General features: G+C 45.3%; 1 protein-coding gene across 4 annotated transcripts; it reads right to left on the bottom strand.

Annotated features, from left to right (window-relative positions):
• Positions 1-1,087: 1,087 nt before the first annotated feature.
• On the bottom strand, positions 1,088-17,412 carry smad1 (SMAD family member 1). Of its 4 annotated transcripts, none has more exons than XM_064335289.1 (7): positions 17,259-17,412; positions 10,032-10,625; positions 6,080-6,343; positions 5,728-5,847; positions 3,868-4,089; positions 3,010-3,266; positions 1,088-2,554 (listed from the first exon to the last, which is right to left on the bottom strand). In XM_064335289.1, the coding sequence occupies exons 2-7, from the start codon at positions 10,429-10,431 to the stop codon at positions 2,411-2,413; spliced, it is 1,407 nt and encodes a 468-aa protein (XP_064191359.1). In that variant the 5' UTR covers positions 10,432-10,625; positions 17,259-17,412; the 3' UTR covers positions 1,088-2,410. The 4 variants fall into 4 exon arrangements, with proteins under 4 accessions (XP_064191359.1, XP_064191362.1, XP_064191360.1 ...); XM_064335292.1 differs by having other exon boundaries at positions 5,728-5,844; XM_064335290.1 differs by having other exon boundaries at positions 17,178-17,334.
• Positions 17,413-22,720: the final 5,308 nt, after the last annotated feature.

Raw genomic sequence — 22,720 nt, 5'->3', positions numbered from 1 at the left:
CAAGAAAAGACTGCAGTGGACCAAGCACCATTAACATTGGACCAAAGAGATTGGGGTAAGGCAGATGTGCATCCTTTTAGACCAGCGGATCATAGTTGTTTTTTAGTTGTCAGAGGAACTGGTTTCTCTTTAACTGCATTGAGTTCTTTCTGTAGTTGGGACATTTTAGAACGGTTTCTTTTGCAAGACACCACAATATATTTATCTACCACCTCTTCATCTTCTTCGTCTTCTCTTGTTAACATTACTGCCCATCAGTTGGACCCTCCTGAATGTGTACTGAACACTGCACCTGGTAATCTTAAACTACTTTACTATTTCTCATGGGGAATAACCTTGCCACAATATGTTTACTTGGCCTCTCACATCTATGCATAACACCTTCTTCGTCAATCTAAATACACCTCAACCCCCTCTCACCCCCATTTGCAAAATGATTGAATAGACTTCCAATAATTTCATAATAATTAAAGCCAACGGATGCTATTTTGAGAAAAGCTGTCTAAGATTATTTTTAAATAAAACTAATCTTTTTGTGTTATCTTTTTTGTTACCTCAGAGATTGAATTTATGACAGGACTGAATGTATCTCCATGAAAATAAAACACAAAATACTACATTAATTAGTTTGTATGAACAAGTTGTACTGTCACATCTCTCTTCAGGGTCCCCTTGTTGATCCATCGAGTTTTCACTGAGTATGGCATAGTGGGTAAGAACCTTAACTGGGGACCCTTAACTGCTGGGGAAATGTAAACAGAACTGCCTCAGCGAATATCCCGTTGTGAAAACTAGCAGTATTAAAGTGTTTAATAAAGGATGTGAATGTCTGCAAAGTCAATCAGCTCCAAATTAATATTCCATGTACTGTATTCATACCAATTCTGACTTTACAATACTAGGTATTACTGAACACTTCCATTCCATATCTTACTGATAACGTGGAGAGGACTTTGTCAATGGAATAAAAAATGTGTATGCACAGGCATGCGTTTCTCACTCCAGTACGAACTCTCTTACACACATGCATGTGCACACACACACACACTAAAACAAAATATACAGAAAATTTAAACGAATAAGGCAATTCTTGTAATGAAATGATTTTATTGAATCTTCCAGGAGAGGCCTGATAGCTGTTCAATTTAACTGCTTTCTGGGAATATGACTCTGGAGCAAAATTCTCAAAAGGGAAACAATGCGGGGACGTGGAAAGTGCAGATACAACAAATAAATGAAAACATGTTAAAAAATACAAACATTTGACATTTTAATTAACCGTGAATGGGTTTTCCTGAAGTTAAAAAAAAAATTTAAGTACGAAATTAAAATTCTTGTTTTATAAAACAATACTGTATGGCCATCAGTAACTCGGCTCAGCTCTCAACTTTTTTTCTGTCTACAACTTAAAAAAAAAAAAAAAAGAAAGAAAAAAAGGTTCATTATCAAAAAGGCTCGGCCAACACATTTCATAACGTTTATTCAACGAAGCCCTGCGGGGCCAATGAAATAGGAGGACACAGATGGACAGAATTTTCCACAAGGCAGCCGTAAACACAAGCTGTACCGTGCGCTGCTCAGAAATACTCCGCTGTGGCCGCGCGTCATCGCGTTATTAGCGACAGCGGACACCGGCACCTCTATTCAAACAGCACTACACTTCCAGAGATTGCACAGCACTTATTCTAACAGTCAGTTTATCTAAACACTCAGCGGAACATTACGATAATGCAAATTGAGAAATACACACATTTTTTTCCCCACCTTACCAACACTACACCCCCCCCCTCCCCCTCCCGGCCTCCCCCTCCCGCCCTCCGCCCCTCCCACCCCTACCCAGCTATGAGATTCTCAACTGGAACTGTGTGCTACATTTATTATTTTTTTCAGTTCTACAAAAGAACGAGGACGCATCTGGGAGACGTTTACTTTAACTGCTGTCCTAATATAGCCATAAACAAATTGTATTTAAATTCCTTTTTTGATATGACCACTCTAAATGCTTTTTATTTAGCCCAGTTGCCCTCTGTTCTGCGCAGGTGTACAACTGCTAGCACCTCGAGATTACCCTGGGTCAGCCATGGAATACTGTAGTGTAAACTGGAAACATGATGAAATGGAAAGGGCTAGAACGAGAGCAGGAGGGAACTGGCAATGAGTATAATGGTCTAATTATTACAGTTGGTCACAAATATCAAGTAACTTCCAGAAACTTAGTCACCCCCCCAACCCCCCACCCACTAGTCTGCCATGTGCCCGATTCGGACGTCCTTCAAGTAAAACACCCCCCCCCCCCACCCTTCAAAAAATCCCAGTACTGGCACTCAATTTTCAATATAGTATGCAGTCCAGCACTGTTCCCAGATCAGTCTAGGGCACTGATGTAGTCCAGCAATGGTCCCAGTTAAGTCTAGGACACTGAAGAGATGGGGTTGTGGGGGGACCCCATTTGAGTGAGCACTTTATCCAGCCACTGCAGGGGACCGTGCAGGTGAATCTCGATCCAGCAGGGGGTGCTGGTGACATCCTGCCGGTGATACTCGGCACCCCAGCCCTGGAACACAGCCACAAGCACCGCTGCACATTAATCACACATCATACTCATGCAGTCTTTAATTCCCCAGCTGCCCCTAAAATCCACAGTAAGGATCAACAAAATTAATTAGTCTGCAATTTGACCTGCTGATGGTATGGTCTGCATGAAAATGCAGACTGAAGCCATATTAACTGGAATTATGTATGTGTTCGTATGGTTGTGTGTGTATGTGTGTGTGTGTGTGTGCGTGTGTGTGATGCCTATGCCTTTATGCATGGGTGTGTGTGTGTGTGTGATGCCTATGCAGTTGTGCATGGGTCTGTGTGTGCGTGTGTCTGTGTGATGGCTATGCGTGTGTGCATGTGAGAGAGAGAGAGAAAGCATGCGTGTGGATATGCATATACATGAAGGTATCTCCTCAGGCTAGTGCATATGCGTTCGCATGCACACGAATGCAGCCCCCGGCGCGCTACCTTGACGAAGCTCATGCGGATGGTGCACATCTTGGTGAGCTCGTAGACGGCCTCGAAGCCGTGGTTGACGGACTGGGCGAGGAGCTCGGCGAACTCCTGGTTGTTGAAGATCTTGAGGCTGCAGCCGCTGGGGATCTTGCAGACGGTGGTGGGGTGGAAGCCGTGGTGGTAGTTGCAGTTGCGGCTCTGGACGAAGATGCTGCTGTCGCTCAGGCACTCGGCGTACACCTCGCCCCCCACGTAGTACAGGTGCACGCCTGAGGGAGAAACGCTAGCTGAGAGCGCCGCTAATTGCTCCTGAAATCGCCCCTCTACCCATAAGCCTGGAGCACTGATGCCCATTACATCATTCGCTGAGTAGCTTTTAAACGCGCGAAACCATCGCACTCCCTCACACTGGACTACACATAAAGGTCGAGTGATGTAATCACTTCCTGCAGCGCTGTGTGCAGGATGCAAGCACTCCCACTCAAATGAGGTTTATATTTATATCGCTTCCAAATGACGTGCTCCGAATGATTATTATTGTTGCCGTATTAAAAATCCCCAAGGCCAGACTGCTCGGAAGACTGAACAGTGGAGGAAAATACTTCAGAGGCGCTGCTTGTGTTCTGTGTGCACAAGCAAATATAATTGTACCATTAGAAGAAAACTGACTTTTGGTAGTGAGCTTAAATTACAAACCATTGGAAATCATATTATTTGCACTGTTTGGACATTTGAATTGATAGTGCCTGATATCAAGCTAGTGAGTTAGCAGGTTACAATGGAAGGAACTGGGTGTAAAATCAAAATGGCAGCCTGAAAACGTAAGGCCCATGAGAGTCTCCAAGGACTGTACCACCGCACTTCTCCTACCTTTCCCAATGTGCCGCCGGGTGTTCTCGATGGTCGAGTTGCGGTTGACGTTGGACAGGAGGCCGAGGCAGAAGCGGTTGCGGTTGTTGGAGGGGTCGGTGAAGCCGTCGACCAGCACGCTGGTGGACGAGGCCTGGAAAGCCTCCCCCACGCGGTTGTTCAGCTCGTAGTAAACAATCGAGCACCAGTGCTTGGGCTCCTCATAGGCAACCGGCTGGACATCTGCAAAGGAAATACACCGTCACATGACATCCACACAGTCATTTGACATCCGGAGTAACATGATATCCACAGTCACATGACATCCAGTCACATGATATCCACACAGTTATATGACATCCACAGTCACATGATGTTCACCCAGCCATATGAAATCTACAGTCACATGACACCACAGGAAGTGCAGAAGATCACCTCCTTAACAGAAAAGCATACTTGTAGCAGGGAATCAAATGTGTGTTGCTTCTTTGGATGGATCACGTAACACCACTAGGTGGCCGGACTGAGACAGATGATTATTTGCATGCACTCTCACCTGAGAGACAGACTGGCTGCGTTCAGTAAGTCAACAGAGCAATCGTAAAGAACAAAGGTCCCTGCACCTCCTGCTTTGTCATTTGTATGTCCGAATAAATATTCCTGGTTATTTAAATCAGACCCTATGCTAGCTTAACTGCACTTTAAATATTTTGTTACAGCACACCAAAGAAATGGTTATTTGCATGTGTTTATTTAGAGTGCTAATCAGCTGCTACACTCATAGCTAGCTTGCTTTATTATTATTCTATATGCTTGTTACCAGGCTAATATGACAAAATTCTCCTTTAAGATGTGGTGAAATTAAACCCCTGCCAAATACATCTTGCCATGAAAATGTGAAACTGTTGGGAGGACACTGGGTACATCTGGGAATACGATCTATGCAGACCAGCCAGGAAATGGGAGCTTGTGGTGGAGCAAGAAATGGGTAATCACTCCACCTTTAACATTTAAACATCTCCCTGATTCAGCACACTTGTAATTTGGCCTCACATTGGTCAGAGTCATTGTGTAAACTGTAAACACACACAGTTAAAATGACCCAAAACGACGCAGTGAGCAGCGGGAAGCAGATCTGTAGATAAAGCTGGCAGTTCAGCCAGCCGCACTGTATCCGGGAGAGGTGGTGCCGGCTGGCTGCTCTCGGGGGACTGGATTATGTTTACCCTGCCCGTGTTTCTGCCACGCTTCCTCTGCCCCGGGGCACTAGCCGGCAGGTGTGTTTTGTCTACTTCGACAACGGAAGCTAGCCGCCCGCGCAGGATGCAGCTCCTAGCGCCACTTTGGACAAACATTTCCATATATTTCCTCCGTTTCCCCTGCGTGTCAGGACTCTGTATAGCTGCCATTTTGTGCTGGATATGTAACAATAAATACAAAGTCTCTCAGAATAATAGCCCAAATGTAAACACTGTTACACACGCCCGCGAGGTGGATTTCCAGTCTGCTGATGGATCCAAAAACAAGGCCGAGCCTGATCTAAAATAAAGGAATTCAACACTGCCAACTCCAGAGCTACACAATGTGATAATGTTTAGCTCTCATATCCTATCCTGCAATACTGAACTCTCAGTACGGTGTACTGAGATGCATAGCTGGACCAATCAGCGCCAAAGGCCATCTGTCCAGCGGTGTAGTGATGTTGTGAAGGTAGTTCAGGCTGTGGGTGAGACACAACTCCACTCTCATTCACCTATCATGTGCAGGTGACACTGATGTACAGTGTTTTATGGTCTTGTAGTTCACAGACATTTTGTAGTTTTCTAGTACACAGAACACTATAATGAGCAGAGGCAATGTTACAGAGAGCTCATAAGTTACCTGGCCTACTGCTTATCTCTACTGGAAGGGGCGGGGCCAGCAGGCCGGTGTCCATTGGCTGGGGGCAGTCCTGAGTCACCTGTTCTTCTGGGGGCATGTACGCAGGCGGAGGGGTTTCTGCTGAAAATGCAAGAACATTATGTGCATAGGGCCTGATTTACTAAGACCTTCAGCGCATGAAAAACCTATTTGCACAAGCCAATCTAATAACACAACCAATGATTAGAGCAACACAAATACCACGACCAATCAGTGAACATGTTACTGGCTTTTTGTGTGCTAAACAGACAAACAGAATTTCATAATGGATATTGATGCGCTCTTTGATGCGGGTCGGAGCGACGCGGCTCACCTGGCATGTGGAAGGGGCTCCCGGGGTCAGAGCTGGACGGGGACTGGGGGAAGGTGGCGCTGCTGCCCCCCTCTGGAGAGCTGGGGTAGCTGTTGTTGGGGGAGAGGGGGAAGGGGAGCCCGCCGGCCTGGGGGAAGGAGTCGGGGAAGGTGGCGTTGTGGGGCATGTGCGGCTCCGTCTGGTGCAGCGGGTTGCGGAAGCGCGGCAGCATGCTGTGCTTGGCGTTGAACTCGCTGTTCCGGGGTACCAGCACAGGGGGCAGCACTGAGGGGGAACACAGAGCAGTCGACGGTCAGCGGTCGAGGAAGTGGGAGCTCTTTCAGTTTGCGATGCTCGGCCCCTGGAATGGGGGCTGGATAAGTAGGCCTTTGTGTTAGCGCTCAGTGAGCTCTTGCATCCAGTTGGTTGTAAGCGACGCTGCCCTGATGGCAGGAAAGCTGAGGCCTTTCTATCACAGGCCACAGTCACACATCGCATCTGGCCCATGACCATGCTGGCCTGCTGTCATCTGTTCAGTCGTACAAATCTACGTCACCGTGCAACCATTCAAATCATTGGATCATTGGATGGAAATGACTACACTAGTCATTGACTATATTTTTTTGCCATTTGTTGTTCATTCATTACATTACTGTAATAATACAAAAACAGTACAACTAGCTATACAACATCAATTGAATTTTTTTCACTCTTCCACATGTGCTGTATTCCGAAATGCTTATGCTTATAATGCATGATCCTTCTGTGTCCTTTTTATTTTCAGAATGTGTGCGTCATCGTATGTGGAAAATGTCAGTGGGCATGAAAAGTGCAGGAGATCAAAATCAGAATGTGGAAACACTCCTCCGCAGTGTCACTATGAGCGCACACACTCTTGCCCATGCAGAAGTCTTTATGGGAAAGCAAGCCAGAACAGTACTGGCCTGGGCTGAAGTGCACTTAGAGGAAGCCTAAATGTTGCTAACTCCCTGGCTACACTGAGGGGTAGCGGAACCTGGGCAAATAAAAATACACCATAAGGGTTTGCCACATTAAAGCTCAACTTGTCTTTTCAGAGAGAGCACACTTGTGCATCTCAATTAGCACACATCAAAAATGGGAGCACTGTAGGGCCCTGGATGAGTGCTCTTTCTCTCTCTTTCTGTAAGTGTGAAGTCTGCGATTTTCCCTTGAGACACAAGATGCAGAAGTTAATATCGTCCATTTTGGCCTCCCAATGAGTTTTACCCTTGCTTACGTAAGAAGAGATGCAAAGTGACAATTTTCCATTATCTTTAAACTGAACTAGTACTGTGCAGTTGTTCCACACTCCAGAAGCCAATTTTATGTTTAAATCTTCTACAGTCAAACAAAAACCCATTCTCCTAACAATTCCACTTTTCCTTTTGACTTTCCGTCACACCAGAGATCTTGGCCAAGGTCATGGCAGGGCCTCCTTCAGTGAAATCACACCCAGTTTAACACGACATCCTCATCTTGCCAGTTGACAGATACCATTTCTATTGTTGATCAAGTACATAATGCCAAAAATACAAAGTAAAATGAGGGAATATTAATATTCATGCTGGGAAAAACTGTCACCTAAAGAACTAAATGTACTATTACAACAGCACTCAAAGGCCAGCATGAATAATTGGGCATGAAGAGTGCTTTAAGATGACGGAGATCATGTGTCTGCATTTCTCGTTTCCGTGTCATGTGCGTTCGCATCAAGTGTCTGCATCACATGCAAGCGTTTCCAGCACAGCAATTACGACTAATCGTGTCTCTAAATGATTTACGACGCGCATGTGAAATTTCGCGTGGGTGGGTGGATAACTGCACGATAGTAAGTGCGCGTTTTGTTTTTCAATCGCGTGAAGTCCGGCGTGGGCGGAGCGGTGGGCGGGCCCAGCCAGGTGTTTCACCTCTTTGCCCTCTTCATCATTTCCTGCCATTGTGAGGCCTAACAGACTTCCTGTTCCTCCCCCCTCCCTCACACACACACACGCAGCTGGCCCAGAACACAGCTCTCATTTTCTCATTTGGCACGGCCGTTTCCTGTCCCCTCTGTGGACGACTGTATCTGCCCAGTCAGCTGACCGTCTTCTTCTGCTTAGCCGACAGAAAACAAGCTCTGAGCGCTTCTGCCCGGGAAAGTGAAAACTAATATCTGCGTTTCATATACTGCGGCTCTATCATTACAAGGACATTGCATCAAAAATACAGAGTGCCTGGCAGACAGTGTGATATGCCCAGTTGACAGTGGACAGTTTGACATGCCCAGTTGACAGTGGACAGTTTGACATGCCCAGTTGACAGTGGACAGTTTGACATGCCCAGTTGACAGTGGACAGTTTGACATGCCCAGTTGACAGTGGACAGTTTGACATGCCCAGTTGACCGTGGACAGTTTGACAAGCCCAGTTGACAGTGGACAGTGTCACATGCCCAGTTAATAGAGGACAGTTTGACATGCCCAGGTGACAGAGACAGTGTGACATGCCCAGTTGACAGTGGATAGTGTGACATGCCCAGTTGACAGTGGACAGTGTCACACATCCAGCTAAGAGGGGACACCCCAGTGGCAGGACAGCGTGACACGTCGAAAACATGAGGAAAGAATGAACAGCCAGTCATGCGTAGAAGTAAAACACATCTACAGACCAGTGAATCCCTGAAGAAAGGCCTAAGGTAACAATTACACACACCCCTTATGGCTTGAGGATGGTTGCAGCTAACAGGGAGCACTGGGTAATCTGTGGAAGGCGCTTTTGTGTTGGTGCCAGGGCACGTGCATAACAGCAGCAGAGGAACAGAACGCAATTCAATTTCACATGGCTGCCATGCGCTAATGCAAGAGTGATGCACACTACGGATGCTGAGACGATGACTGCAGGCATCAAAGCAGGGTTCTGGCTCCAGCGTCCTTAAGGAGGCCTGCTAAGCGTGCTGGAAGCTATATCAATGGTGTAACTTTCCATTGCTATTATCCACAATGCAATTACTGCCATTCATTCAAGTGCACTTACCTTTTAGAAAGAGAAGCTACTGTTCATTTGCAAGCTAAGGTTAGTCAAAACTGTCCATTTCCAGTGGGGCTGACTGGCTCTTTCTGCTGCTCTTAACCATGCTGTGTATGACTTTGGTTGTATTAAGTGCAGAAAAGGGAACTCTGAACTTTATTTAGGTGCAGCATGAAGGCAGCCTAAGATAGACTATAAGAAGGAACAGAATATGTTAAGACAGGCTTCCAAATAAAGCTCTTATCGGTTAGCTTGAAAGCCTATTCAAATTAAAATACCAAAAGATCATGATAAATGCATCACTTTTAACACGGACAGTGCAAATCTCAAGAGCTACATTACACAAAGACTGAGCAGGGTGTGAACCTGCTCATAAGCACCACATAAATCACCAGCTGGTAATGTTATACGGTACATTTACGTTTTAGCATTCACGCTAGCTGACGCTCTTATCCAGAGCGACTTACAATGAGCACAAAAGGGTATTTCCAATTAATTGAATTCCATTTCAATGCATTGAAAATAAATAGCCACCTAGTCCTCCCTAAATGGTCTATCACCTGCGGTGCAGATATTATGCTTAGAATGATGACTGCATTAAATACCACCTCCCCTGGTTATAAGCTAGCCTCTTTGACACCTATTACATTTTTTACTAACGGAACCGTATCAATGTTGAGCAGGTGGCCACTCGGGGCTTCAAACTGTTTAAACGCAATTACTGAAAACACGGTCTGAAATACACCTACGAATGTTTTGGCCCTCAGCATTAGCCGTATATACAGATTTATACACGCATTCACACTGTTTAATGATCCAGTTAGCCTGCGCTAACAGGGCTCCGTACATCTAAATGCTGGTGTTCGACGGAAGCGGCTAGCAAACCGAGCGGTGCGGCTAGCACACCTAGCGGCACGGCTAGCAAACCTAGCGGCACGGCGGCTCACCGGGGCTGTCCACTCTCTTGTAGTGGTAGGGGTTGATGCAGACGTCCTTCTGCTTGGAGCCGAAGGGGAACTCGCAGCACTCCAGGGCCTTGAGCTCGTGGTGCGACTGCAGGTCGGGCCAGCGCCACACGCGGCAGTAGATGACGTGTGGCAGGCCCTTGCGGTGGGACACCTGGAGCCGGCCGTCCAGCGAGCGCGGGATGGTGACGCAGCTGCTGGGCTGGCCGGGGCAGCTGAGCGCCCGCTCCAGCTCCTCCATGGCGCCCTTCTTCTTCTTCAGCTTCTTCACCAGGGCGTCCACCGCCTTCTCGGCCCACTTCTCCTCCTCGTCGCCCTGCTTCCAGCCCAGCAGCCTCTTCACTGCTGGGCTGGTGAAGGAGAACAGGCTGGTGACGTTCATCGCCCCCCCTCCCCGCGCCCCGATCTCCTTTGAGGACGCTGAGGCCCCGACCCCTTATCGAGACCGTCGGGTTGAGCGGACCGGCGCGGGCTCTCTCTCTCTCTCTCTCTCTCTGTGTCTCTCGCTCTCGGACCCTCGCGGGACGAACGTGGCGATGAGGCTCAGTCCTCCTTCTACGGGGCAGGTCGGGACACCTGAAAGAGAGAAACGGGTCGGATTTACGACTGCGGCTGACGGGAGTGCTCTCACGGGTTTTATACGCTCAGGTCAAACCCCATGGGACTCATTGGTAACCCCTCCCGGTGCAAGATTGGGATTCATAGTTCGACTCAGAATGATGTCATTGAACTATTGATTCAATGACCTGACACAACCGACAAAATTTTTCATGACGTAATACCTTCTCGAGAAACTTAATGGCAAGTGCACAATTCCAACAAATGTTTGGTATTTGGAGATCATTCAAAGGCGTTTTGCACTTGTATGACCAAAGGATTCAAAAATACATATCCGACAAATCCTCACTTCCATACCCAGCATATGCATGCATTTAACCAGTGGTATACCATTAATATTTATTGACTTTGTATTGTGGTGACAGTTTCCCATCAGGGTAAAGAATAGAAAGCAAACATACAGTAAAGATTCCCCATCACAGATGACATAGGTTATTTGCCCATAGTTATTTGCCCATTAGACAATATCACAAACAACACTTTTAGAGAACAAGCACCATCTTCCTGTAATCACAACCTGTATAGCAACTGAAAGGAAGGAGATAGGTGAATAAAGGCCATCCCGTGCTATCCCAAAAGCCATATTCAGAGGCACACTCATGAAGCCATTACAGAAGCAAAGAAACCAGTACTCTGGGAGGCTAACATGGAGCCAACCCAACGACAGTGAGCTGCCACAGAAATTAGATTGAATTTCACAAATTCTCTTTTCTAAAAACAAGGGAGGTAAGACCTGCCAGCTGGGTGGCACACTGTGGGCCGCAGAGGGTCGATCCCCAGGGAAACCTTGCCTGGCTAAGGACGCGGTAATTCCGAATGTTCCTGGCCTTCAGCCGTCAGAGGGAAAAACAGCCTTTCTCCGCCATGTTCTCCCCAAACATGCCCAGCTTACAGACACTTCAGAGCAAAGTCTGTACCATTCAAAATCAGTCCAAGTTTCACACCGTTATTGCCATCAACTCGCTAAACGTTCCCTTCAAAGCGGCCCAAAACATTCTCAGCTGCAGTGACTCTTCATTGAGCTCGTGACTCAAGCGGAGTCATCTCTGACAGTAAATGTAGAAGTGGATTCAATTTCCTGCTAGCGAGAAACAAAATCACCAGCGGACATCTTTTCTGTCCATCCACTCCCGCCCACCACCCCCACCCCACCCCACCCCACCCCGTCAGTCCCTGGCTTGTATTCGCTCACATGACCGCTGTTTTATCTGCGCACGGGAGGAGGGAGATGTTTTAGACGCGCGCGTGGAGCCTTTTTTTAGCGCCGCCAGTGTTCTTATCGTCGTTTCTTGGCGTGAGTAACGCGTTATTTTTGGGCCGCCGCTGAGAGACGAGACGCTTTTATCCGCCGTGAAGCCCCGGGGCTGGGAGAGCAGGTGCCGCTCGCTGCCATGGGGACGGGCCCGCCGGGCCTGCCAGTCTGCGGGCGCGGGAAAAGCCGGAATCTTCTCCTAAATTTAGCCCCCGCGGGGCTGGTTCCCGCTGCTGGGGGGGGGGGGAGCTTTTTCTGGGAAGGGCGTCCGTGTGGGCGAGCTGCGTGAAAGGAAATGTCTTTGAGGGGACATTTCTGCCCACGCCTACTGTGCCATGTTCAACCTGCCATTTCCCTCTTTTTCACTCCATGACTGACATCACTTCCTGTCCCCATGTTTTTTTCTGCCTCGCAGCTGTGCGCCTGCGATGGGGGTGGAGAACAGGGAGGGGAGGTTTACGGGAATACGCATATATCTATGTGATTGCTCTGACACTACCAAGAGCTGAGTTACGGATTTCAGTACTGTCCTGTCAACAGACGAGCCATTCACTGCTACGTTGCCTCAATATAAATGAATGAACACCCGCACACCTGTGTGGATCATGCAGGATTTGCTTCACTGCAAATAAAGAACAATACTCTCACTGTAGCTTCGATATGAAGGGTCAATGCTATTTACACAATAAACAATAAAGGCCGAGGCTACCGCTACTAACCTCAGGAAGCGCTTCAGAATAGAGCTGGAAGATATGATGCTTTTATATCAGCACCAGTACAATTTCAACCACGATATGCCTTTTCAGGCAAAGACTGTCTCGTGGAGACCGTCCTTCAAACCTTTCTGAAAACTGACTATCCAGCTAACAGGCTAACCAATCTTCTTTAAAAAACCTTGATTAGCGACAATGATACTTCAATCAAGCATGATGGATTTTATCACTACGTTTGAAGTAGAACTGCAGTAAAACTGCTAACTGCTTAGTATTTTCCCCCCATGACGTATCGTTCAGAATCAGGCCAGCTTTCAGATAGCCTACTTATTTCCGTCAACTCGCTAAACATTCTCTTCAAAGCGGCCAAGGCCAAAAGAAAGCGAGTCTTTATTGAGCTTGTGACTCAAGCAGACTCATCACTGATTGTAAATGTAGAAGTGGATTCCATTTTCTCACCTATGCTCACTTGCAGCAAGGCGTGCCAACCAAGGCATATGTTTTCCACGGCATTCCACAGTAATGAGCAACACAAATGCACTTCTACAAATGAACAGAATGAATCAACATCAGCATGGGCATACCAACAACTTTGAAACCATGTGCCCAAATGATTCGAAATTAGGAATAAATATTTTCAGGTTAAGTTTAGGACTTTCCAATATATTCAGAGAAACAGACGAGACAGTGAAACTATGAGAACATGAAATTCTTTGTTTACTGATCGTGCTAATATGATTGCATTGTTTATTAACCAACAATATGAATACAATATATTGTGACATGTATTGTGCATATCATTTAAACATCTGGAAAAAGCATGGTATGATTTTCCGGGCATATCGCCCATCCCTACTTCACAGTGAATGATATTCCCTAATAGAAGACACTCCAATCATGGAAAATCCTAAGAGTACATCCTGGAAGTTCTCATTAGAAAAGAACTCAGCCAAACTCATTCATTTGCCTTCCACTAGGTTTAGAATCCACAGAAGCTGTAAATATCTATCCATTAATACGCTTTTTGGGAATTTTTATTCTTCTGATATAGGCCTACTTAACAGCTCCAGCACAGAGCTGGACATTTCCGACCACGCCCTTCACAGACACCTTCTGCTGCCACGCCCTTTATGCACACGACGCCAACCCACAAATCTGCCACCATGATGTCCATGTGACTGCCGCCGACAGCCCGAGGATCTTCGACCAGCTGTCCAGCTGTAACACACGGCGTTAAATCAAATTCCACACCGCTCCAGATCGCGGGTAAAGCCGAGCGGATCCGGGAGCACAACCGCCGTCCGCAGTCGCACAATCGGCGATTCATTCGCACAGGGGTCGAGACGCGCGTCCTGTTGACGTTGGAGACCAGGCTGGTTTGCGGGTCGCCCCGTTCAGCAGACAAAATAAACGGCGCCCTCGCTCCAGCCGAGTGCGGCTCGGCAGACGTCAACACGGCAGCCCTGAAACGCGACGCGCCGAGGCGCCCGACCGCCGGGAGCGAGAGGAACGGCGGGTCGCGCTACGGGGCGGCGGGTTGCGTTTCAGCGCTAGCGGTGCGTATCCATGCCTAGCCATAAGAGAAAGACTGAGAAGCGAACAGAAACCCCGCGGTCACCTTCCATTCCACCTCAGATTCTCCGTCGTGTAGTCACAACGACTCCCATCCCAATTAAAATAATAATAAAATTTTTTTGAAAACCTTTAAGCCGCCATTTTCCCCGGCCCTAAATGCACCGTTCGCTTTGCCGACGCGCCTTAATGACCACGGCTGGTTGAAGCAAACGATCCGTTTCCACCCCCTCCGCTATAAAGCCTGACAAAACACAGCAATTAAAGAGAGAGGAAGTGAGTGAGCGTGCGTGCGCGAGCGCCTTCCTGTAAACGCTCGCAGCCGGGTGTTCACGGAAAGCCAGCGCCGTGCGACATGACTGACCGACCGCCTGCCCGGTGCTGCCGCTGCCCGCCCGGATGGCTCTGTGCCGCTAATCGACTCAGGATCTCCTGCAGGGGAGGGGGGGCGGGGGGGGGGGGATGCAGTAATGCTGCTCTCCGGGGAGCTCCCGGGGGACCCTGCATTATGCGCGTCTTACATTATTTATCAAGGCTGTGATGGGGGGCCTCCATTAGCCTGCCCGCTCGGTTACGGCCTCCGCCCGTGAGCGGGCCGGGAGAGGCCCGGTCGTACTGCGGTTTAATATGCGCGGCCTGCTCTGGGTCACACCCCAAACAGCACCGCGTTCTAGCGCCACGTTCGTCGTCTGCGCCTTTTCCAATCCGATCGACACTAATGAAAGATCCCTGTAGGCAAATCTGCTCACCCTAATAATCAACGCCGAGGCCTTCCGACTTACGTTAACCGTATGAACACCTGGACGGACGTGCACACTGGTAACGGCGAGCTGGTGAATGGTAACGCAGAGTGCCGGATGCAGACGGACATTTCCAGTCTCTATGATGGAGGACGGCAGGCGTGGATCTGCTGCCTCAGGCTGCAGCTCAATGCCGGCGGCACGCACTGCTCCTGCCCTGCGACAGCGACCTTGTGAGGGAGAACCCTTAACATGCAAGCTCCGGGCAGACCATAATGAAGGGCAGCAGGTGTGTCTGTCCTCCGGAGGCCCGGCATATGGAGGTCCAGCGTTCGCCGTGACAACACGGTGCGCGTTCCTGACACGGGTCGAGAGCAGCGCTTAGCTTTCCGTATAAATCAGGGGCTCTCTACCGTTCGGGCAGCATGAGCCAGACATCCCAATCAGTGTGGGACAACAGGGGAAAAAACGTACACACACACACATACACACACACAATTCTATTCCAATAGAAAGGCCAACAATTAAAATATTAAATATTAGGCTACTACATTAAAACATAATAATCATATGATGCTTTGAATTTTGATCACCAATTCAAATTCTCTCCATAAACACTATGCACACAGAGACGCACACAGAGTGTGTGTGGACGTGTTCTGCGAATGTACAGAGCCTGATCTGGGCTGCATCATTACGCAGAGAGGGCCACAGTGTGAGACATAAAGCTGGCGGTGGGTGGTCCGCGTTTCATCATTTCTGTTGTAATCCTCGCTCTCACCATTACGCACGGCGTACAGAATTCCGAGCATCAAACCACTCCGCTGCATATACAGCAGAGTCATTTACACACCGCCCCACGCAAACAGTAATGCGCTCGCAATTTCCATTATGCTTCCTAAGGTTTCAATCATCGCACGATGCGTGATGTCAGAAGCTCCGCTGTTGCGGCAGTATAAAAAGCAAGTGTGCAAAAGCGGCAACTGCAACTCGGTATCCAAAGAGCATCCGGGTTCTTCAAAGAAATAAGAGGAGGACTGAATTAAATCGAGCACAAGGACAGATCTGATCTGTGGGGCTGGGTGATGAGAAGACATTCATCCTGAGCTGCACAGTGGTTCTTGTCCTGTGCAGCACAAAGGCCTGGATGCTCACAATAAACACGGAGGGCTAGGGAAAACCGACTCAGTGCTCAAATGTGGCCCATCGTCATCCATATCCATATACCCATCTAAGCCTGTTCTCCTTGTGGAGCATCACAGCACAGGGGGTCCATGACCAGAGGGGCCACACCCTATACAGGATGCCAAGCCATCACAAGGGCATACATGCAGGCATATGCGCATGTTCACATACACAACGGTGCGCGAACACATACACACGACACACACACACACACACAACCATGCACACACACACACACAACCAAGGGACAGCTTGTCACTGGATTCTGAGCAGATATCAAAGTAACCAAAGAAAGCTCCACATAAAGAACATACAATATCCCTCCAGCCAACAGCGACTTCGCACACAACACCCCCCTCCCCCCTCCCCCAAGAGCTGAGGATCAGCCGTGCCCCCTGCAATGCCTTGGCAACAAATTATTCAACTCCTCATCCAACTTACTCAACAATTACTCATCAATTATTCTATTTTCATACACATCGAGATACAGCTTTACCTCGCAACTTAAATTGTGCTTGCCAACTCCCAACCTTTAACCATGGCTGTATTCTGTATTCTTGTATTGGTGGTCCATAATAATACTTTGCAACTGCAATGAATACAGCAGAGAAAAGCAATAGTACACTGGCTATGCCTGTGTGCACAAAACATCTACAAAACATTCTCACTATAAAAATGTGAATTCACCCTGAGTCTGACATCTTGCGGTTAGACTCTGCATGTATATTCATGACTTACAAACATCAAGAAACTAAACAAAATCTTAACAGCATGCAAAACAAAAACGTCCGCATGAGCTAAACAAATATAGTTACTAAACACACATTCAAATGCCTTCTGTCGTTTTCAATGCATTAAACAGAAATATCACAGCAAGAGACGCAATCACTCGTTTTAAAAATACCGCACACGATAAACACTGCTATGGTAATTAGCAAGCTAACTTGATGGCTAGCTCTCCAGTATGACTCAAAGTTTGAAGACTAAAATTAAAAAGCGTGCAACCCTTAAAAAACATTCAAAACAAGCATTCAATCATATAATTTACCATTCAGTAAATGTGGTAAGAAGAGAGACCGGTTCAAGGTAACTTTTTCTGTTATGTTCAGATAAGTGGAGTAAAGTTTACCTCCAATGCGAAGCGATCGCGGTGCGCACCGTAACTCGCTTCCAAACCTCCACACAGCCTGGCTCAGGCTGCTCTCCCTGGCGTCAGTGAGTCGCGAACCGCCTCACCCTCCGCACACCATTCAGTATCAGTCCGCGGGATCCAGTCTGGGCGGTCCAGGAGCCCCGCTTTTAGACATTAACATGTTCATGCACAGTGGATGGAAGAGATTATGTAACTGTATAACAATGTAACAATGTATTCTTTCCTTGAGTTCAGCCAGCTGGTCAACAGTGCCCATGTCCATTTTATGCCAAGTCCATTGTGAGAGTATGTCATTTGTAGTACCGGGTTTTTTAAATGCTGGTAGTCATCTTGAGTTGAAATAGCAACAGTCCTTTGAACATGACAATATATTATCTGACACATCTGGTACTGATACTACTTGCAGTATAAGTGATTAATCAGAACTTGAGGAAATAATGACTACTTCCTCTGAGTCCACATCTGACCAAATATTTGTAGCAACAAAGAGCATGAGCATAAATGTTATGCTTTTTTTTTTTTTTGGAGCAAAGTCTTAGCTTGCCGTGACACCGCATATGCTGTCTGTGTTTGGTATTTTGAGCCATATCATAAAATAATAAATCTATCTAAGGGGGCTTATCAAGCTTTGATTATTCGATTATGACAAAAGCCTCCGTAAGTATACTGGAAAATGTTTTTTCTATGAGACAGTCTCATTCTAAACTGCATATTTTCATAAATCCAAAAGGTGTTGATCTTCACTGGAAAATGATTTGATTTTTTCCACACCTTTGAGTCACTGAAAACAAATGGTGTATAGCTACCCATCTGGGACTTTCTGATGCCCTCTTCCATCAGCAGGATTTAATCAAAGGGATATTACCAGTGCTTTAGTTGTGTTTGTGCATCTGTTTGATTGCTTAGATTGGGTCAGCGCAGACATGGTATCAGATGTGAATACTGTTGCTCTTTGTCTGTAGTGTTGCTTCGGTCCTGCCCAAAGAACAGCTTTTTAACACTGAGTCAACAGACTTTGTTTTGATGGTATTAATTTAAACTCAGTTCTGTTCAGGTGACAAATTGGTTGCTCTGACATTTTTAAAGAGGAAAATGTGTGGGTGGAGGGCAGAATGTTTCAATTCTCTGGCAGAAGCGAGTTATTTATGGAGTTTCACATGTCATACTTTGGCCAACAAAAATTTAAATAGTTCAGTTAACATTTTCTACCAGAATGTTCCGGTAGCCCACACCTTTGGAATGTTCAGTTAGTGTTCTACCATAAGTCTCTGCCAGACTGTTTTATGAAAGTTCCATCAGAGCCTCTTGCTCATAATTGTCTTTCTAAGCAGCACATATCTGTTTTCATGACAAATCAGATATGTTGCATTTGATGGAATTGAATATGGATTGGATTTGTGCTAATTTGATTCAAATCATATCTGGAGGAAGTCTGCGTCTGATTCTATCTGATCTCAGTGTAAACAATCCATCATGCATCTTCTGTCACCAACATTCTACCAATAATTAATATACCATAAGAAGCTTGCAGGAGTCGTAGTTACTCTTTTATAGAGTTGGTTATCAGGTCAGATGGAACATGGAGTGCAGCAACCAGAGGAGAAATGCAGTATTTGTCCAAATGCACAAATCTGATATGTAAGGCAAGGGCAAACAAAAAAAAAAAAAGTGCAAACACACAACTATATGTCAGATGTAGAAGCCTGATTTGCGGACAGTATCAGCTGTTTGGCATATTTTGTTGAGGTGCTGTTCCAGAATATTTAGTCAATGTTCATTATGTGTTCTGTGGAAAATCAGTTATCAAAAGCCTTTGTCAATTACAAAAATAAAACATACTCGTATTGTATATGTGATTGGTTAATATTTATGCATGTGTTTTGCAATTTTTCGTGTTGCCTGTCATCGCATTGGCATAGGAAGTAGATGTGTAAAAGGTGTGTCTTTTTGGGAGGATATGAAAAAAGACTGTAAAAGTTTTGTTGCAGTTACCCCTTTATTGTCATTTTCTGTGCAACAATTAGCATTTTGAAATTTTTAAAAGTCAGAAGTATTTAAAGGGAGGCAACACATGCATGCGGTTCATGTGTAACGGCTAATTCTGTCATTCTTAACTCTAGCTGGTAGGTACTTTCTAAAACAAATAGACAATGCGCCCGGACCATGAAATATAACTTAATTATCAACACGTTTTTACTTCTTTAAAAAAAGTATTTTCTACTTGATTAAATAATTTAGCTCATAATTTTACCAGTGCAATGTCTTGCTCATACAGTATTCTGTTAATTTTCAAATGCGTCATCACGATCAACCTATGTCAAGCATGGTGATTACTTTATTGGGGCTGGACAAAAAAGCTAACCGCAGGTTACCTCTGTCGCGCCAGAACAAAGACTCATTAATGAATCAAACTGGCGCATTTCATACTAATAGTTTAAAATAGGTGTTCATGCAATAAAAAAAAAAAAAAAAAAAAAATATATATATATTATATATATATATAATATATATATATATAAAGAGACATTTTTAAAAATGTTTAACTCTCGTCTTGCATGTGAACATTCATAAAACACAATCACTTAAATTAATCCGTATTAATTAGTCCAGCAGCTCTGTATAAAATCAGAATTCACATCTACATATGCACTACAGCTAGAGTGTATGGGCTATATCCACCAAAACTGGAAATAGAATTAATCAGCCACCCATCAACTTTTGAGTGAGAGTAGCCTATAAAGTCGCACATAGTCCTCATACTTTGTGGGATACGTAACATGTGTGTCTGTACATTGTGTGATCATTTTGTTTGTACATAAATGTAAGGACGGGATTGTAGCTAATGTAATGAACAAAAATATTGAAAGATTCAGATGGAACTAGATTATTCTCGTCTGCCCTGACAGCGGAGGAAAACCATTCGTAGTGGGAGCTCCTAGCGCAGGTTACGTCACACGCCTGGCGACAGAATGTCTGAGTGAGGCAAAAGCAGGCTGCACGTGAATGTGAAATCTGGGAAAACAGTGCGAGTCTTAAAGCGTGATGAGAAGGAACTGCACGAAAAGAGACCACCGAAGCCGAGTCTAAATTGAGAATAGTCTTGGAACCACTATTCCAAGTAGTTAGTTTTTTTGTATTCGCATTTCAAATGAAAGATAATCCTGCTTCCGTCGATTTACATTCTAAAATGTTTCATGCTGCTAATTATGATTAAACCCAGCATTATTTATACATGTTACTAGGTAGATCATGCATTGCAGAAATACAAGTAGAGAGGAAACACATTACATTCAAATGAGAAACAAGGTTTTAAATAGGGCTGCTGAAACCATCTCAGTTATAATTTTCCTTTGTCTTTTTAGAGGATTAGTTATGCTGCATACAACAAGCCGATATATTGAAATGTATCAGCTTATTGTTATCTCATTATCCTTTTCAGACAATAAACATCAAAGAAATTAATAATAAACTTGATCTGTTATATACCTGAACTTTTAGCCTAAAATAAGTAGCGTGTTTCTCCAGAACTTCATCAGATTGTACCGATGTAGGCAAATATAAAACATAAAACATGTACCAACGTTTAAATTCGGAACCGTAGGCCTATATTTATGCACCAAATGGCGCTTCTTCAACATGGTTAACCATAAACTCCTATTTTATCACGTTTGTCTGATGAGTCCCCTACAGAAAGCAGCTGCGTTAATAATGCCATACAGCAGCTGCCGTTTCACCTGTTTAGATCAGTTTATCATCTGTGCCTATATAAAATTATTCCAGCATGCTAAATATCATACTGAGTTTCAGAAAATGGTCAATAGGAAAAGTATATTTTTATTTATCTTTGTTTGTATCTTTGTATCTTTTATTTAAACTATATACACTGGCGACGACATAGCTCTATATCTTCAAGCACACTTAAAGAAATACACTACATTCAATTTGGCTGTATTAAGATCACCTATTGCTGAGAGCAACTGAAAGTAAGTAATATTAGAATCAGTTGTGCAAAAGGTACTGCATTCATTAGGATGAAAAAAGCCAAATGCTTATTTCAGTCAAAAGTAATTATGGCCTTAAAACTCATCCAAAAGTGTGTATGATCAAAATGGCAACATTGAAAAGTAGAACCTTCCGCAGCCTTTCTATGGTGTGATGACCTTAACTAAAAGTAGCAGGATGCAGGAAGGGTCAAAATAGCACACTGAGAAATGAAAGGGACCATCTCCATGAGCACTCAAAGACGATTTATATATTTAAAGTTGATTACAAAAAGAAAAGCATGTCTTAGCATAAAATGTGTCCACATAAACAGTCCATACGGCAAATCTGAAAAATAAGAAATACTCACGATGAAATATTCTTTCCCTCACAAATGAATATTTGATACAAATTGCATACACACTACAACACACAAACACAAGCCTGCACTATCCAGTTGTAGTATAAAAAAAAAAACAGGGAAATTCACATCAGAGCATTCTCACTTGAACTGTGCCATAACAGTGCATTGCAACAGTTTGTCAAAATGGCATACCATACAAAGGTTATTTTCAGAATGTGCGCACCAGTCTGCAGGATGGTGGGACAATTTTCTTGGGACAATTTTAGAATATACTCTTCTCTAACAACCACAAACATAGTTCGTGTCAAGCTATAACTTTAAAAAAACTATCTAATGGATTTTAATGAACCTGGGGGAAAAAACATTCATGCGATACAAAATTTCGATGCACCCCACAGGCTATGGAGAATGTGATTTAACAGAGAAAAAAGCATGGGTAGGTCCATATTTTACCCAGAAGCTCCTAAGAGCTTGTCCTCCATTCATTGGCCATTAGGAAAGAGCTGTTTCTAGACCGAATGATGATGTCATGGCACAGCTGTGTGATGGGTCTTTTTTGTGCAGGAGGGATGGGGGAGGGGAGGTTTAATGTAATATTGTTAGCCGTTTGTCAAATTTTACCCCCAGTTCCCCTCTGGAAGTCTTTGAGCTTCCAGCACTATCTGCTTTCAACAGGCAGAGGATCTCCCCCCAGCCACCCCCTCAGAGTCTGAGGTCTGAAGCTGTGACCCCCCCGAGGGAAAGCCGTCAATCAATGACAATTTGCCACAGCACTCAAGACAACAGCCCCGATCCAGCCAGCTGCAGCTGACCTCTGATAACCCTTCATAGAGGTCATTTTACGACTCAGCCGGATCTTGTGTCTGAGGGGTCACGTTTCAGTCTGAAGTGCAAACGAAAACCTATAAAACAGGCCAATCCCAATGACGAGTGCCCTCCGAATAGTAGCCTCAATAAATGAATCCAGCTCACGGGAGGAACCAATACTAGGAAGAACTATAAACTTAACTATCTCGCTCTGCTTGCATTAATCCCCCGAGATTGCTGCCATGCTTGTTTTATTAGTGCTGGTATTAATATTCTTAGTAAATGG

This window comes from Anguilla rostrata, chromosome 5 (genome assembly GCF_018555375.3).
Source record: "Anguilla rostrata isolate EN2019 chromosome 5, ASM1855537v3, whole genome shotgun sequence".
Classification (NCBI taxonomy): domain Eukaryota; kingdom Metazoa; phylum Chordata; class Actinopteri; order Anguilliformes; family Anguillidae; genus Anguilla; species Anguilla rostrata.
Note: the sequence above shows the minus strand (reverse complement) of the source record. Positions and strands in the feature narration are given on the sequence as shown.

Coding starts and splice junctions, on each gene's coding strand:
- smad1 (XM_064335289.1), bottom strand. CDS start 10,431: ATGAACGTCACCAGCCTGTTCTCCTTCACCAGCCCAGCAGTGAAGAGG. Junction 6,344..10,031: donor CAAGAGAGTGGACAGCCCCG/GTGAGCCGCCGT, acceptor GTTCCCCCTCAG/TGCTGCCCCCTGTGCTGGTA. Junction 4,090..5,727: donor AGAGATAAGCAGTAGGCCAG/GTAACTTATGAG, acceptor TTTCCTTTGCAG/ATGTCCAGCCGGTTGCCTAT.